The 17,623-nt window shown below is 39.3% G+C and overlaps 2 protein-coding genes across 4 annotated transcripts in view; one reads left to right on the forward strand and one right to left on the reverse strand.

Moving 5' to 3' along the window:
* LOC106806318 (endoplasmic reticulum resident protein 44-like) overlaps nt 1–13,844 on the forward strand; it is a 16,797-nt gene extending 2,953 nt beyond the window's left edge. The window contains exons 2-13 of one of the 3 annotated variants that reach the window (XM_014808223.1): nt 2,984–3,056; nt 3,501–3,610; nt 4,220–4,268; nt 5,006–5,190; nt 5,441–5,556; nt 7,585–7,642; nt 8,204–8,317; nt 8,684–8,795; nt 9,115–9,256; nt 9,992–10,091; nt 10,803–10,930; nt 11,926–12,015. In XM_014808223.1, the coding sequence (XP_014663709.1) occupies nt 2,984–3,056; nt 3,501–3,610; nt 4,220–4,268; nt 5,006–5,190; nt 5,441–5,556; nt 7,585–7,642; nt 8,204–8,317; nt 8,684–8,795; nt 9,115–9,256; nt 9,992–10,091; nt 10,803–10,904 (1,161 nt within the window). In that variant the 3' untranslated portion in view covers nt 10,905–10,930; nt 11,926–12,015. Of the gene's footprint in view, nt 1–2,983; nt 3,057–3,500; nt 3,611–4,219; nt 4,269–5,005; nt 5,191–5,440; nt 5,557–7,584; nt 7,643–8,203; nt 8,318–8,683; nt 8,796–9,114; nt 9,257–9,991; nt 10,092–10,802; nt 10,931–11,925 lie in introns of all 3 variants that reach the window. The other 2 variants (XM_014808233.1, XM_014808215.1) reach the window with 2 other exon arrangements.
* Nucleotides 13,845–14,191: 347 nt separating this feature from the next.
* Nucleotides 14,192–17,623, reverse strand: part of LOC106806333 (survival of motor neuron-related-splicing factor 30-like) — a 6,079-nt gene continuing 2,647 nt past the window's right edge. The window contains exon 2 of the mRNA XM_014808243.1: nt 14,192–15,769. Coding sequence (XP_014663729.1) covers nt 14,935–15,687 — 753 coding nt within the window. The 5' untranslated portion in view covers nt 15,688–15,769 and the 3' untranslated portion in view covers nt 14,192–14,934. The remainder of the gene's footprint in view (nt 15,770–17,623) is intronic.

Below are 17,623 nucleotides of genomic sequence, written 5' to 3' on the forward strand. Positions count from 1 at the left end.
TCCAGCCGATTCCCATCACTAATATATAAGATATAACGGTTTTATTTATTGCTTTCAATATTAGTATTACTATTAGTAAGTACAAGAATTTTAGCAAAGCGGATTAATAAACAATACAGCGAAGTGATGACTGATGATGAAAAAACCATATGTGACCCATCACAGGGAATCGGGTCTTAAGTCGAAATTTTGTTATATGGAGTTATGCATATTCAGATTCCTTGGGTCATAAGCTTCATTTTGATACCACTCTCAACTCTCTATCTTTAGTGGTTGCCGAGAAATTGCCAGATTTGTTCATGACAAATTCGTGAAATTCAGAAACAAAAGAAGTTGAGAATATTGAGGTTAAAAATAGTTGTAATCAAAGGCCAAGTTTCCATAGCAACCAATACTTTATATTCAAGATATTGCCACCAAATGTTGCACATACACTCTTGGAACTATATCAAATGTTACTATAGAAATCAAACACCCCAGACTCTTCGTTATCACTCTCATCTTCTACATCAGACACAATCACACGTTCATCATCAAAATAATCGAGTGCAAATTCCAGCAGTTCATTAGCATCTCTGCCATGCAAATTGCATCGGGTCAGATCGTTTTAGCGCTTTCGCTGCCGATGTTGCCATTATTCCGGCATGTATCGGTTTGTAAACAACAGCAATTAAGTCTACGTATATTAATGATTCAATATCCGTTCATTATCAGCCAATATTAATGGCATACTTTGCTTAAAACGGGGTTTTATTGCTTTGAATCGACGGAGAATTTCTAACCACGTTTTGATAACATGGGCGCCGCCATTACACGTGACCCACTCTCGGCCAATCAGCATGGCGCTTTCATCGGCCGTGGAGTTGTATACGAAAATTGCCCTAACCTAATCCAATAAAATCGCCTTTGATTGGCTTAAAATGACGTATTTATGAACCTAGTTGGAGAGAGGATTCCCCCTGTCTCATTTTGGTACCGGGATTGACGTGTTATTTATAGTATAGCAAGCTCCAGCGGCCATTAAATTGGAGTGAAAATTGATTGTTTTCACGGATAATTAGCAATTCCCAAAGACAATACTCCTCATAAAAGTGATTTAAATCAACTTTCCGGCAATAATTGATTTATTTCATCTCATGGAATACATAGATAAGGTATTTATGAAGCTATTAATGTGAAAATCCTGTACTCGACCAAAAATTACCAATGCAACTTCTAGCATGTTTAGCTCAAAAGTAAACAATGCGACTTAAGACCCGATTCGATGTGACGGGTCACATATGGTCATCTAGTCATAGTCGGCCATCCCCTGGAAAAATTATAAAGTACGCAGGCATTTTTTGTAGGGCCCTGGTTGATGGGTGGCAAATTTTGTTAACATAGTCATAGGTATAGTTTTGTTGCCAATGTTATTGTTGCCACAGTAACCAACCCGAATAGTCTATCAACCATCATCGTCTCATAAACATTTTGGCTCGTTCGCTTATTGAATGATATTGTAGCACTTGGCTGTTTTAACATTTTTTATGGCTATGGTCAGTACAGACACTATATTTTTTAGGCAGTGGATATTTAAACGTATACGGCAGAGTATCCACTTCCGCTATTTTACCGTACACCACATTTGATTGGCTAGTATATTTATGACGTCATCAATATTACCTTCGAATCCCATAAGGTTTAGCTATCTAGAAAACATATAGGTTAAAATCCCATTTATTTCTACACATTTGTAGCCCCGTTTGATCATAGAAGCTATTTTTCGTGAATCACGTTTCCAATACGAAACCTTTTGAACACATTAATAATATACTAACATACATATATACACTTACATAGATCTATACTAGCCAATCAGAAGTACTGTTCTGTAAAATAGCGGAAGTGGATACTTTGCCGTATACGGTTAAATATCCACTGCATATTTTTTATTGTACCTATTGTTTCTGTAACATATTTTAAAGACACAAAATGTATTTTCTACGTGTTTGCAAAGAGAGTAGTCTGCTGATCTTTTAATTCTCCAATCTGCTAAAATGCATATCATAAAATATGATTTCTTTCATTTCAATAAATCACACATATAGGGTAGCTGTTAAAAGCCATATTTCTGTTAGGTGAAAAGGCTGCAGTTTCACAGTCTTAATTTCCCAACTAAATTCTCATAATTAAAAGTTAGTTTACCAAGATTAAAACACCTTAAAGTTAAATGACTTTTGTTGTGTGACACGCATATATCATTGTATATATATACACGTATATATCATTGAACATTTCTCACCTTCCCACTACCACGAATGCTGTACACATAATAGAAGCAGTCGTAAACCTCAATGCATTCCAGTTGATCATTTGAGAAGATTCAGTCATATGCAGTGATTAAAATTGTAACTGTAGATGTGGTTATGCTATTATTTATGCTGGGTACCCTCCTACATGCATTGATGTCATGAAACTCTAGCAAAGTACTTAGAGGCATTGATTGTAATTCACACAGGGTTCCCCCAATCTCGCTCACCCTGGTGTGGGTCGAGAAGAGGTCGGGAATTATTGTACTAAATAATACTAACTGGTTATTAGGGTCAATAGAGATATCTGGCATTTAGTTATATTTTTTATGTATATAACAAACTGAGACATCTTAAGTGCTGCTCAGTAGTTTAAAAAATTAAATACAGTGCAGCCCCATTGTAACGCAATGGTTGGGGTCCATAAAATGTCATCGCGAAAAAAGCGGGGTCGCACTAAATCGGTGTTATATATACGTGGGCCGTGGCTATATAAGATTAAGAGCAAAAAAGGTGGTCCAACAACTCATCGCATTATATCCGAATTCGCGTTAAATCGGGGCGCGTAAAATCGGGGTTCCACTGTACCATATTGTGTTATGTCATTTTAGACCATCTTGTGTATAAGATTAGAAGTCTGGTAAATGCTAGGCACTGTGTTTTTCATGAGACTAATTGATCATTTGCATTTTTAGCTATCTGTCCTCTACATTCCGGCAACAAGTCAGCCAGTGTCACTCACAGTGAACAACTTTGACCAAGTAGTTAGTGAGTATGATCTTGTGTACCATGGCACTAAATATATTACTTGGTAACTTTATGTTTCCATGCAGAAAAGCAGTTCAATCAGACATTTATAGTAGCATGAACATGTACTATATATACTAGTATGTACTAGTACTAGAATAGTTGTGTTCATGATAATAGTAATAGTGTGAATACAACATACCGACTGCCTTAGATCAGGTTGATCATGGCGTTTCTCACATGATGAAGTAGGCCTGAAGGTCGAAGGTAGTTTCCTGATCACCAGTAATTGTAACTAGCCTGTCCTTGCTCTTTCATCACAATGCACATTAGGTGGTGGTGGTGGTGGTAATATTAACTTTTTTATTGCCATATTTGTCCTCCCCATATACGGTGGCAGAGCATGGCTGATATTTGTCGTATGCATATGGTTCTTGATATTATACTGATTTTGCCTATTTTCAGAAAATACAGAAATAGTATTTATCAACTTCTACGCTGATTGGTGCCGATTTAGTCAAATATTAAATCCTATATTTGAAGAAGCAGACAAGAAATTACGTACAGATGTTCCTGTAAGTTTAATGTGGATAGCAAGTACCCAGTTAATAAGAATTATGTTTCCTGGGCAATATTAGCATATTCTTTTATAGATTTAACACAGTGGTTTGTATAACTTTCAATCTAATTTGACTAGCAATGGTGTGTGGTTTGATATTTATATGTGAGCTCAATGTACTGAAATTTATTAATAATATAGGTATATTGTTATTTGTAAGGCATGTCTATTCTCTGTTCGAAATAAGGTCTATCCGTTTGTCCTCACTTGTCCATTTCCACGGATGACAAGTAGACCTATCCAGCAGCTTTTTAGAGCCAATTTTCATCATTTTCTACCATCGCTTCAATTTGTTAAGACAAGTAATAACTTAAAATAAATAATTGTGCTTCTTTATGTTCTTTCAAGTTTAGTGCCTACTTTGAACTGTTAGTGGACTGTATTAAAATTATAAAGTAAGATATTGGGACTAAAATTTAATTTGATTAAATGTATTACACATTTACTATATTTCTATGTTATTAATCAGGACAAGCAAAAATATCTTTTAGCTTGTCCGTCGGACAAGCAAAATGTTTTCCTTATTTCAAACACTGCTATTTACATCGAATTAATGTTATTTCAGGATGCTGAGGGAAAAGTAATATTTGGGAAAGTCAACTGTGATGAACAAGGTAAGCTATATATATATAGCAAGAAAGTAATATTTGGGAAAGTCAACTGTGATGAACAAGGTAAGCTATATATATATAGCAAGAAATACTTAAATTAAATCAAAATGGTTTCATATTTAGTGGCTTAAAACATGATTTATTAATGCTTTTGCAAGGCTAGTTGAAAGTCCTTCATACTAGCAGGAACAGACTAAAGTAAGAAACTGACAGTTAAATGTCAAGAAAATGAGCCCATTTCAAACCTGTTATCTGATACATGAATTATGTTTCCATGTTCTTATTAGCTATTTCAAGAAATTCATCAACCAAGTACATTTAGCTGTTATAATAACACGAGTTTTTCAGATAATTGGCATACACAAAAGTGCAATCTCATAAACTGTATCAATCTAACAGTAAGACCAGCAAGTCATGTCGAATGTGCAACAATTGGTTCTGTAGTTAAACTTAATTTCGTTGGCATAGAATGAAACAGAATGAAATGTCAAATCTTTACATGTGCATGTTGTGAAGTGTGACCAAGAGATAGAAACACAAAATACACGACTTGTTAGTTTTTCCATTCTGAAGTTCTAGCTACGTTGTCATTGTAAAATTACCAGAAACATTCATTTTTTTGTTATAAATTCACGCGAACACAATGAACCTGTGCATAAAACAACTTATAGTAAGTACCAATACAAATATCGTTCAAGCTTCACCTCAGCTCCTACAGTGTCTTCCGTTTTTGCTCACAGTACAAGTGTGCACACGGCACCACATTTCCAAGTACCCAACGCTGAAGCTTTTTCGAAATGGCAACATGGCAAAGCGGGAGTATCGTGGACAACGCTCTGTTGATGCGTTGGCTAATCACATTAAGGATCAGGTGGCAGATCAAGTTGTGGAATTCAAGGATGTGGATGATCTTGACGACCTGAGTGTATGTACTGCTAGTATTATAGCAGGTGCTTTGTGGATGCAGTTTGGAGTATCTGACCTCCGCTTGGGATTCGTGTTAACTCGTCTCTTGTTGCCATGTTTAAAAATATAATAATTTGTCTAGGTGTTTCCGTTGATGTATAACGTTTGTAACATGTGTTTCGTGTGTACTTGCTCGGCATGACAGGAGTGCACAATCACATCTGTAAGCAGCATTCTGAACTGAAGTGTCTTGTTTTTTTGTCCTGCAGATTAAGAAAAGGAACATAGTAGGTTTCTTTAATGTGAAGGAATCGAACACATATGCGGTGTTTGCAAGAGTGGCATCTATCTTGAGAGATGATTGTACCTTCCACGCCGGCTTCGGGTAAGATATTATCTCACTACGTATGTGGTTTGGATATGCGCGCTGTGTAACATTTGCTGTGGCATAGTGTTGGAATATTTGATGGAGATGTCAAATTTTTGTATTGACATTGTTGTAGCCAGTTTCTAGTTTCACTTTCTGACTTTATTATGTGAAGGCCTTAAATAGTAGGACCAGCATATAACAAAATAATCTGTAGTTAGGATTGTTTTTATTAGGGGTTTATCAGCTTTCAATAGCCTTTTTGCTATTCCTATCGGTTCACCCATTATTAGCTCATCTGACGTAGTCAGATGCAGCTTGTAGCATCGCATGGTTGTCCGTCCGTGCGTCCGTCAACAGTTGGGCACAAATCTTAACCGCTCGATGTACGGTCACGATATTTGGGACGTTGGGGGGATCGTGAAAAGGACTCGGGATGACAAATTTGGGAGTCAAGGGTCAAAGCTCAAGATGTGTAAACGGAGGGGGAATATTTCCCCCTTAACTTAAGGTATATGAGGAAATACGGAATTGTGGCACATATCTTAACGGCTCGACCTATGCTCTTAATATTCGGTGTATAGTGTGATGGGCAGGAAACCCATCACCAGTGCGAAATTGGAGGTTACAGGTCAAAGGGCAGTGGGGGAAAGGTCAGATATCAGACATTTTCTAAGGACATGGCCTAATGGACAAAGTGAAAAACCTTTTTTTTCAGCGCTGACCTACCATTTTTAGCTCATCTGACATAGTCAGATGCAGCTTGTAGAATCGCTTAATCGTCCGTCCGTCCGTCCGGTCGTCCGGTCGTCCGGTCGTCTGGTCGTCCGTCAACAGTTGGGCACAAATCTTAACCGCTCGATGTACGGTCACGATATTTGGGACATTGGGGGGATCGTGAAAAGGACTCGGGATGACAAATTTGGGAGTCAAGGGTCAAAGCTCAAGATGTGTAAACGGAGGGGGAATATTTCCCCCTTAACTTAAGGTATATGAGGAAATACGGAATTGCAGCACAAATCTGAACGGCTCGACCTATGCTCTTAATATTCGGTGTATAGTGTGATGGGCAGGAAACCCATCACCAGTGCGAAATTGGAGGTTACAGGTCAAAGGGCAGTGGGGGAAAGGTCAGATATCAGACATTTTCTAAGGACATGGCCTAATGGACAAAGTGTTTCAGCGCTGACCTACCATTTTTATAACTTTATTGAAAGGACCATGAAATGTGCTTTCCACTGACAGACTGACAGGCGAAGAGTAAGTGTCTGATAACCTTTTGACCTTCAAGAGGTGGGTTAAACATGGATTCCTGAACTGCCTCAATGATGTCACAGTGTTCTCATTCATGGCACATCCATAATCTAGAAAGCCAATAAGCCTGGATAGCCGTACGCCTACAGCACAGGCGTAACGGCTCAAAGGTCGTTGGATCGAATCCCATCAGATTTTTTATTATTTACCTGTTTTCTGTATTTTTCTATCTTTATCCATTTAACTATTTTTTCCCAATTAATGCAAATTTTTACATGATTTATTTACAACAATTTAATAACAACACATAATTTTTACAACAATTAACTTTTTTTTGTTTTTTAATAGGGTTAGGGTTAGGGTCACAATGCACCATAAAACAGGAGTTTCAGGCACGCGATTTGTATCAACCAATGGGATTTTGGAGGTATGCAGAATGCAGAAGGTTGCTGAAATGATGTGTACGCAACTGCGTATCTGCATATCTGCGTCTAACAAAGGTGTCACTACGCACGACTTAAATGTTACGTTTATAACCGTAGCAACAGACCTCAGATGAGCCCAGACGCTCTGCGGCTCTTGTAGTGATAGTCTAAGGTTTTATTTTTTAGTTTAATTTGGCGCTATTTGGATCAAAACTGACGGAGCCTTTCATTAACATACATACAACATTTGCCAAATTATAGTAAGATGACCAGATTGTTCTTGTTTTATGGGGACAAGGTGACCAGCGAAAGCGCGACAAATAATTGTAAGAGGCATGTCTCACTACAGTAATTATCTTTTTCATAGTGAGGTGACAAGGAAGGAAAGGACAGGAGGAGACAACATTATTTTTAGACCCCCTCACGTAAGGATTTATTGTAGGATTTATTATATAGATACATAAGCTGTCTCAGCGGCTTTCGCATGTATATTCGTGACAAGGTATCGGAAGAATGTGATTCCCATTGCACACAGTAGAGATGTCAATAGTTTTTACTGTATTTTCACAGATGGTTTGCATATTTTTTTTATCATTGTACTACATATACATGTATATGAACCTACTTCATGTAAAAGTGTACATGAAACTCTTTTAAACTCTGTGTTAACATCGTTAATCATTTTTCAGAAGTTGTAGCCTAGCAAATTGAAATGACAAGTGTTTTGATGATTGTGAACTAAATCTGACATGATCTTCAGATTTTTTTTTTAACTGAGCACTTTCTTGCTAAAACAAACGAATGGAAAACCAGAAGCGCCCATTTACTGCTGTTCACTGATCTGCATGGGAATCTGGTGCCAAATTGATCATGTATTATTCAAGTTTTTATTAGTGTAAACGTGAATGATTTAAAATGTGGACATAAAAACAACCTGATAATTTCAACCTACATAGGAGTATATGGTGTGTGTTTTGTGTTTGCAGAATAAACCGGACATGGTGTACATTGGCCCGCTGACAAACTTTGACTTACTCTACGCATGGACCGCTGACAAGTGTAATCCTCTTGTCCGCGAAATTAGTTTTGAAAATGCTGAGGTATGGTTGTAACACTGATCAATATTATAAGAGCATATTGATTTTTATGCTTATAATATTGCTACAGTAATCTTCTAGTGAAATCATATGATAAATTTTAACCACATAATGTACTAAGTATATGAACATTTTAATTAACTAAAGTATATAAACGTTTAAATTAACTATAGTTTTGAAGGTGAACCATTTCAATTTTTATACCACGAGGTGATCTTGTTTTGTATTAAATTGATCATCATAAGCCGATATAATAATTGCTATGGTGCAATCTATGTATATGTCTGAGGTGCGGTGAGTAGCATTTTAATAAATTTGTATGTGCATACAATTGAAACCAGCTATAATATTACGATCTGAACTTTACAGGAATTGACAGAGGAAGGCCTGCCATTCCTTATCCTGTTCCACGATCCTAGCGACACAAAAATAGTGGAAGAATACACGAAAATTGTGTCTAGCGAACTGCTCATGGAAAAGAGTAAGCCAACCTGTTGGAGCTAAACAACACATTATCCAGCAGCCTTCTCCCCATATCACTGTCCTTAGCCACTGTGTCATAATTTTAATTATTTTTTTTTTATTTGGCTTGTAAAGTGTTTCCACCTAACTATAGTGCAGTCATTTGTTGTTGTTGTTTTTATTCACACTTAATTATAAATATGTTGTTGAATCGCAGATGTGTCCTGTACCCTTGCTAAACAAAAATGAAACATGTGGCTATTGCAAGTAGAGCTTGGTTAATGTACATGGAAGTGTTTTAGTGTAGTGTTCACCATGTTATTCTTGTTTTTTTGCAGATAGCATCAATTTTGTAACAGCAGATGGACTCAAGTTCTCTCATCCGCTCCACCATCTTGGAAAAGCATCTAAAGATTTACCTCTGATAGCCATAGACAGCTTCAGACACATGTATATGTTCCCTGATATCAAGGATATGACGTGAGTGCTTACAGATGACTGGCACATTAAGATTGTCCTGAACAATTTGTTAACAGTTTGACACAGGGCATGAAATTGGCCAAAATGTGAACAGGCCCACCCACAATTATAAACAGGCCCTTAGACAAATTGAACAGGCCCTTAATTTTGTTCAATTTATTCCATTAATAATAAAAGTGTTAGCTTTGTGTTTATTAGACATACTCGTAATATTTCAGTGTTTCATTGCTATCAGTGGAGTTCTACCTGTTTGGCAGGAATTGCTGGAACATGATTTACTTTTTAGTAGTCACTAAATAAAAAATAGTCAGGAAATTGGTAAATATTGTTGATATAAAGGCAAGATAGGCAAAATTTTGAATAGGCCAAGTGGACTGATTATATGGGGGGTTGAACCGGCGGTTTAAGGGGTTGAACCGGCGGCCGCGGGCAAAATGACGCTAATTTCGCGCACTGATGACACTATGCATTTGACGTCGCAGAATTCATAGGTAGCATCACAGAATTTTTGTTTAATGTGACAGAATTGGAATTTTTATGTTGCCGAATTTCATGTGCATTGCAGTGTGTGTATGGCAGTGTGTGGTTGATGTTGCAGTGTTGGTGCTGCATGTTGCAGAGTGGATGGATTATATTGCAGGTCATATGCTTGATATCGCATAGTTTGTGTTTTATACTGCACAGTGTTGTTTAACATTGTATGGTTGATCTTACAGTCCGTGTTTGATGTTACAGCGCACCAGGTAAGTTAAAGCAATATGTAGCAGATCTCCATTCTGGGAAGCTACATAGAGAGTTTCATCACGGACCAGAGAAGCAAGCATCTCATGATAAGGTATGCGCATGCTATTCTGTTTCATGAATGCTAATCATAGGCTGGGTTACAAGTGTGTTGCGCCTTATACTATAACATGAAATTCTCATGTACTTCTGGTTGTCAACACTGTAATGTAATACTAGTCCATGTACTAAAATATAGGTAAGAGATACTTACAAATTAATATGGAACTGCTATCTAAATATGTTAGCATGATTGGTTTCTCGGTGCCATCTTTACTTCTTGTTAATAACTGACTAAACAAACTAACCTAATGCATGCAATGTGATGGGCAAAATTCAGGTTAAATATCTACTTTTAAATGTCAAATATCAAAATTCACATTTGATTGAATTAATGCACATGTCTTCACATCATTCTACATTAACAATTACTTGTGGCCATTCTGTTCATGAAGGTGTAGGTGTGTGTGTGCATGTGTGCGTGCGTTCATCTCTGTGTGTGTGAGTACGCCAGTGTGTGTGTGTGTGTGTGTGCGTGCGTGCGCGCATGCGCATGCATGTGTGCGTGCGTTTGTGTCTGTGTGTGTGCGCGTGAGTATGTCGCTGCGTGTGTGTGCGAGCGTGCTTGCGTGCGCGTGTGTGTGTCTGTGTGTGCATGTCTTGGCTTGCATCTTTGCGTGTGTGTCTGAGAAGTGTGTACAGGCCATAGCGTTTCCAGCATGTTGGTGTGGGTGTTGGTTGCATGCTTTTCTGCTGCGTCTTACAGACTGCCCCCACAGCTGCAGATCGTACGGATCCACCTGAATCAACCTTCAGGAAACTGGCGCCTTCTAGAAACAGATACACACTACTGCGCGACGAACTGTGATCTGAGCATTGTATAGTCAATAATTTGTATGTAAATCATATTGGTGTTTTTTCATCTATAGACCTTTTCAACAGACTCATGGACGGCAGTGACACCCTACTACATAATTCAGTCTGACTTTATTTTGCACGAATACATCTTTACATTGTTTGTGGCAAATGTTTCAAAGTCTCCTTTAGAATCAATCAGGATTTTGTAGGCCTGCTTGGCCACTCGATACTAACTAGAAAAAAGGATAACTTTAGACAGTTGTCAGAGTGAAAAGGTCTATAATGATTGTGATGTGATCCTGCAACACATGCCTTGAGATCATCTGTGCTGTAGTAGAACATTTCCTACCTGCCTTTGCATTTTTCGTTGATGGTATGAACTTGCTATATTATAACTATTACTGAACAATGTGTTACTGTGATATGGCATTGTTTCTAGATATTTGTTTGTAGACGTTTTCACTGTTTTGTGGCTGAATTGCATCCTTAATTACTGCTTAATTGTGTTTAATGTGAATTTTTGTTTTCGTGAAGTTAAACGTGTATTGGGTATATTATTACATGTAATTTAAAAGTTTGGAAAGTCATTTAACTATTCAACTCCTTAAATTTGTGCTCATTTTTGTAATGAGGCGTACTGTGTCGCAGTGAGGCTACTTTTGGATTACCTATTTCTTATACAATTTGCTACATGGTGACATAGTGCTTCTATTTTGACTATTTAGTGTTTGGTTAGAATTCAATATATTGGCACTTCTTTGATATATGGGGTAATGAAGTTTAAAAAAATTAACCTACACGTTGTTTTAAGAGTAAATGATGCATGCACTAACTTTAGAAGCTGGGTAGAAGGGAGAGAGTGGAATATGGAGAATCCTGCACTATTTAGCCCATATATATATATATATATATATATGATGTGCCGTATTGTTCTGAGTTTCTCCTGTCTACCTTTACTGTCCACCATGACTGTTGAGGAAGTGCCTCTGTAAGAATCGTAGTGTGAGCATGCTCTACTCTTCTCGTTACAGTTGAAGCTTCATCAGCAACCACCATCACAGACTGATCCGCCTGAATCCACGTTCAAAAAGCTACAGCCTTCTAGGACCCGCTACACAATTCTCAGAGATGAACTCTAAGCGTGCAGTATCATCCACAATAGCCAAACACCCTTCATAGACAACTACGCATCAAAACCCCTGAATGGTGCAATGGTGAAGCAGTGTGTGACATAAAATGGGACCTTCCAGTCGGCTCTTTTCGCCCTGTTTAATGAATTTCAAGATTGGGCACTGTGACCATTTGATATTGTCGTTGCGGTGAAAGTCACCAATTTCTATTTATTTTTTCTTAATATCTTACCTGTCGGTAATTTGAGTACTATAGATGATGGTCATTGTGCTGGTACTTGCAACTATGCCAGAACTCATACTGCATGCCACTCCATGTTGACCAGCAGTACTGAGAAATTAGCATGCTTATCCCAACAAAATACAATGCAGCCAGTATATGATAACAGAATAATAATAACAGATCAATATTTTGAGACAGAAGCATTAAGATAAAGGTAGATTCTATAATACGATTATAGACAATAGGTATTAGCATAAGTTTGGTGTCCTCATGCTGGTTCTTGTTTTTATTTTGAAATTGTTTGTATAAAGTTTTTTCATACAAGGTTGTTGCTGTATGGAATGCTGTGAGGCAAGGCTCTGCCATATTCTTTTTTAGTTGTTACTGTCCACGTCATCATGGTGTAGTCTTTTTAATAGAAATGGTGGAATATATCACCTGAAGGTTTAAGAGAGTAGGAGAAGGGGAGGGAGGGTGGAGAGATTGGACACATGCGTAGCATGTCTGAAAAACCATAACATTTACTTCATGGAAGTTATTGCATGTTAATTATGTGATGGGGTGTACAAGGATTGTATATGGCTAAAATCTCGATTCTGTGAGAAATGGGTATTTCAAGCAATTGAAAAATATGTTAAGGTGTACGAATTTTAGGTGTCAGAGTTTGGTAACGTTACGAACCCTGCGTGAGTCGTGTCTGCATTGGTAGCCCCTCCAGAGCCATTATGTGCCTTCTCCAGCTGCTGTTTGGTAGTCTGCCATAAAACAATTCTCTAGGTTTCTAGTAGTTGGGGTGCATACAGTAGTCGGTTATCTTACTGTTACTAATTGTGAGTAAAACTTCAGGCTTGTAATAGATGCGTCACGGCGAGGCATAGGCGTGTGCATCTTCCTGCATGCCACACCACGTGTGCATGGGTTGCAACATTTTCAGTCTCTACATATTATTGAGGGCAGGAGGCTTGCAGGTGTATTCGTCAGTGCAGTTGACTCGTTTGTTAAGCTGATAAGGAGAGTTAGTATACATGAGTGTTACATGTGTTAGTTGAATAAATACCTTAACGCACAGTTGGAATTTTAATTCTAGGTGACATATTGAAACGTGTGATTGCACAATGTTACAAATCCCTGTTCGTACGTTGTTAGATACATTCATACTTGTTCATACATTCTTATAGATTTGATTAGAAAACCCCCTAACTCATGCTTTGCTTCATATTGGACAAGCTAATATATGTACATTTAGAAATGTATGGATTTTCGTGACTGACAGTATAGTATGAAGATGAGGATTAATTTTATTAAGGGATGACATGCGAGAAAAATACTATATGTATGTAATATTATAAATTGTCTGATAATTTCAGTGACAAGTGTTGACCCTGGTGACTGCACAGTGTGGTGACATTTTGTTTTTGTTAATTTTCATCGCTAGTTTTGTGACGGTGCTGTGATGCCATCTAATCAATTTGTGGATACGGTTACATAAATATTGAATATAAGGTCATGAATAATACAAGCTGCCACTCATCTCATCATAGTAATTGTTTATGTACAGATGTTATTGCCAGTATAAACGATATCATGATGACCGGCATGTGCTTCGTGTTTAAATTGATTAGATTAGTTCCGACCACTTCCATTCCTCCATCTTGGATTGTTGGTATCGCCTTGAACTGTGGACACCAATGACATTTTTGTTTGTCAGAGTAGACTTACAGACTATCTACTGTTACATACAGGCATCTACTGTTACATTTTGACAAAATATCATGTAAAAAAAGATTTTAAAGCACCCTTTTTTGGTCTTTCAAGAAATATATATATATGGAGATAGAGAATTTTTAGATAGAGAATAGAACATTTCCTGCTTACTGACATATCGTACTCTTCTGTATCGAGCTTGTACCTCGAGTTATAAATAACAAATACATAACAATAGTATTGAAAGGTCTATTCATTTAATACATTTATTTTTGTTCTAAAGCACTGCTATATACACAAGTTACAGAATAGTTCACACAATTATGCACTTCACCATTTCTGACGAGAAACGGGCCATTTATTTAACATGGAAAGCTCAATTAACTTTTCCTTTGGAATGTATCCGTGACAAACAAGTCAAATTGAAAACTGTATTACTAAAATATTTGTTCTAGTTGAGACCGGTGAAGTACCTTATCAGGTGCCAATGTATGGCACTTGGTTTGGTAAAAGCGAGTTGATTTCAAATTGGACATTTTACTAATATCCATGAACAACATTTACATCATATTACCTTATATTATAAATGTTCTTGTATGGCAGGCATGTGCATATTGTACAGAGTGTAAAGGTTAATGAACAGTTTCAGATAATGGAAATACATCTATCAACTTACTTCCCATTTATAATGGTGTATCTTTGTTACATTACCTTAACTATAATTACAGATGTGATGTAAAAGCAAATTTCCAAACTTGACTTTGACATATTTATCACTAGCAACCACAAACCAAACTATTTCTTTTATGCAGTGTTTATGGCAGTAAGTTTTCAGATGTGGTGTGTGAAAGAATTGGCTTACAGTTTCTCCTGGCAAAATTTTCACGCCATTAAATTTTGCACCTTCCTTGAGTGCCAGAAAATGTTTAAGAAAGGTCAACATGTGAAGCTGCTATTGGTGCCTATTCCTGTTTTAGGAGATACTATTTCTTCCACTTTTCTAACTGGGTGTATTTCGTCATGGGCTTACCTCCAACGCCACACGTTCCCACCCCTACTCGCCCTGTGACACTGTCCGGAGTCGCAAATATGCTCTTTTTGACCATGCCTTTCTTATGACCTTTTCCAAACGTTTTGCTATTGAAGTCTTGCCACTTGCCCTTCTCCTTCTCCCTCTCCTCCTCCATCTCCTTCATCCGCGCTGCCTTCTTCTGCGCCTTCTTGCGTTTGTACTCCTTCTGGTCGGCGATGATGTCCTTTTTCGACTTGGGTCGACCATCCGCATTCTTCTGGCCGTGCGCGGCCTCCGACGGCCGTAACAACGTGACCTTCGTCAGGTCCGTGTTTCCGTACTCGGCGAACGTGACGGTGCAGTCGCCGGACTCGGTGATCTCGTCAACCTCGGCCTCGTACCAACCGCCATCATGCGACCACTGCGCGATGCACTGGTCCCCCGGCCGCCAACTCGGGGCGTCGGCGGCGACGTACACGGCGGGCACGCTGACGTTCGTCGTCGTTGCCGTCGACGACAGCTCCGGCGTCTCCTCCGCCACGCTCGGCGCCACCGCGTCCACCTTGTTCGTCACAAGGTCGCTCGTGAGGTCGATGACCTCCTGCAAGTCTTTCTGCAATTTCAAGAGGTCCTCGTTGTCGGCGTCGTTCATCAGAGCCGCCTCGACTTGCGCGAGCTGCACCTGATAGTTGGCCAGGTTTCCGGCAAGGTCCTCCTCTGCCATGATGCAAGTCGGTGACAGTTTCTGTTACTGGTTGTGCTGCACAACCCGGTAGTCTGTGCGCTATTTATATTTGCCTCCTGCACTGTGATGAATGAAAACAAAAAAGGTCAAATTTACTTGGACACTCATGATTAAGCTCAATAACTTCCCATCTATCTTGCCTAAATTAAAAAAAATTTATATAATAAATCTGAAGTACAATATTCATACAGTCTGAATGTACAACATTTAAATACAGCCCAGGGTTTCTTCTGAGGGAAAATTAGACAAAGGAGATAATGGCCAGTTTGGGGAAAAAACGCGCATGATGAATTCAAAGGCATGCCGTAGGCACGCATGACCGAGTGTCACATGACTCAATAAATACACATGGCAATCTAAATATGCCAGAAGCACGTGGTGATCTATGTATTTTTGGGTTGACACTATTTTGACAACGGCAGGTAAATACAGGAAGGGTTTCACAACGGCGATGTTAAATTTGACAACGGCGGTGCGCCACTGTGCCTCTTATGTATAAGAAACCCTGCAGCATCGTACTAATTTTCCTCAGGCACATTTTACAAATAATGAGAAGTTTGAATGATTTTATTTTATTGATATGAGATCTTGAGATTTACATAATATGCAGGGTTAGACACTAACCATTTTAGTTCATTAGTCCACAGGACTAGTAAAAGAAAAAATGTACTAGTCCTTCCAAGATTCTACTAGTCCTGCCGAAGGACTCTTACTAGGCGCAGAGCGACAAGAATTGTGATTTGCCAGGAGGTAGGTGGGGTAGGAGGGTGGAGCCCCCCTTCTGCTAGGGGGTACAGTGGGGTCTCTCCCAGGGTACAAGGGGTGTCCCCCAGAAAGGTTTTGTAAAAGACATTCAATTGTATAAAATACATTTAACTTTGATATGGATCGTAAGATTAAAATTTAAATTAAATAAAATTTAAATTTGAAAATAAAATTTCGGCCTCCTTTGATGAGGAATCTGTGGATCCGTCACTTATCACAGCAAGGAATTTGGCCTCATTTATAGCTACAAACTGTTCCCGGCGCCTTGTATCGGCTATCGTCGTAATGAACCTCTGGCAGGCCTTGTCAGTGAGGTAAGTGCTGCCGACATCTAACCCCTTGGCCTTGTCAAGCTGGCACAGCTTGACGTAATCGGTGTAGGACCTGGCGTTTTTCCAATAGCATGTGCATTTCTAATGGGGTTCGCCATTTACTAATCGCTGGATAGATGGCGTGCGTGCACTGTCCGGTATCACTGCTAAACAATGGCGTCTAGTTACGAAGGAAAAACCGTAAATGAATTGAAATCAGAGTTGCAAAGTAGAGGTGCAAAGACCTCTGGGAGGAAAGCTGATCTGCACGTACACGTACGCTTGCGTACGTGTGCACGTACACGTGGGTGCGTGCGCACGTACACGCGTGTGCACGTACACGTGCGTGCGTGCGTGTGCAGGTACAACTGCGTGCGTGTGCACGTACACGTGCATGCGTGGGCACGTACACGTGTGTGCGTGCGTGTGCACGTACACGTGCGTGCGTGCGTGTGCACCTACACGTGGTTGCGTGCGTGCGTGTGCACGTACACGTGCGTGCGCGCATAGGCACGTACACGTGTGTGTGTGCACGTACACGTGCGGGCGTGTGTGCGTGGGCACGTACACGTGTGTGCGTGAGTGCGTGTGCACGTACACGTGCGTCCGTGCATAGACACGTACACGTGTGTGTGTGCACGTACACGTGCGGGCGTGTGTGCGTGGGCACGTACACGTGTGTGCGTGCGTGCGTGTGCACGTACACGTGCGTCCGTGCATAGACACGTACACGTGCGTGCGTAGGCACGTACATGTGTGTGTGTGTGTGTGTGTGTGCGTGCGTGTGCACGTACACGTGCGGGCGTGCGTGTGCACGTACACGTGCGGGCGTGCGTGTG

Source organism: Priapulus caudatus, unplaced genomic scaffold (genome assembly GCF_000485595.1).
Source record: "Priapulus caudatus unplaced genomic scaffold, Priapulus_caudatus-5.0.1 Scaffold8, whole genome shotgun sequence".
In the NCBI taxonomy this organism is placed as follows: Eukaryota; Metazoa; Priapulida; class Priapulimorpha; order Priapulimorphida; family Priapulidae; genus Priapulus; species Priapulus caudatus.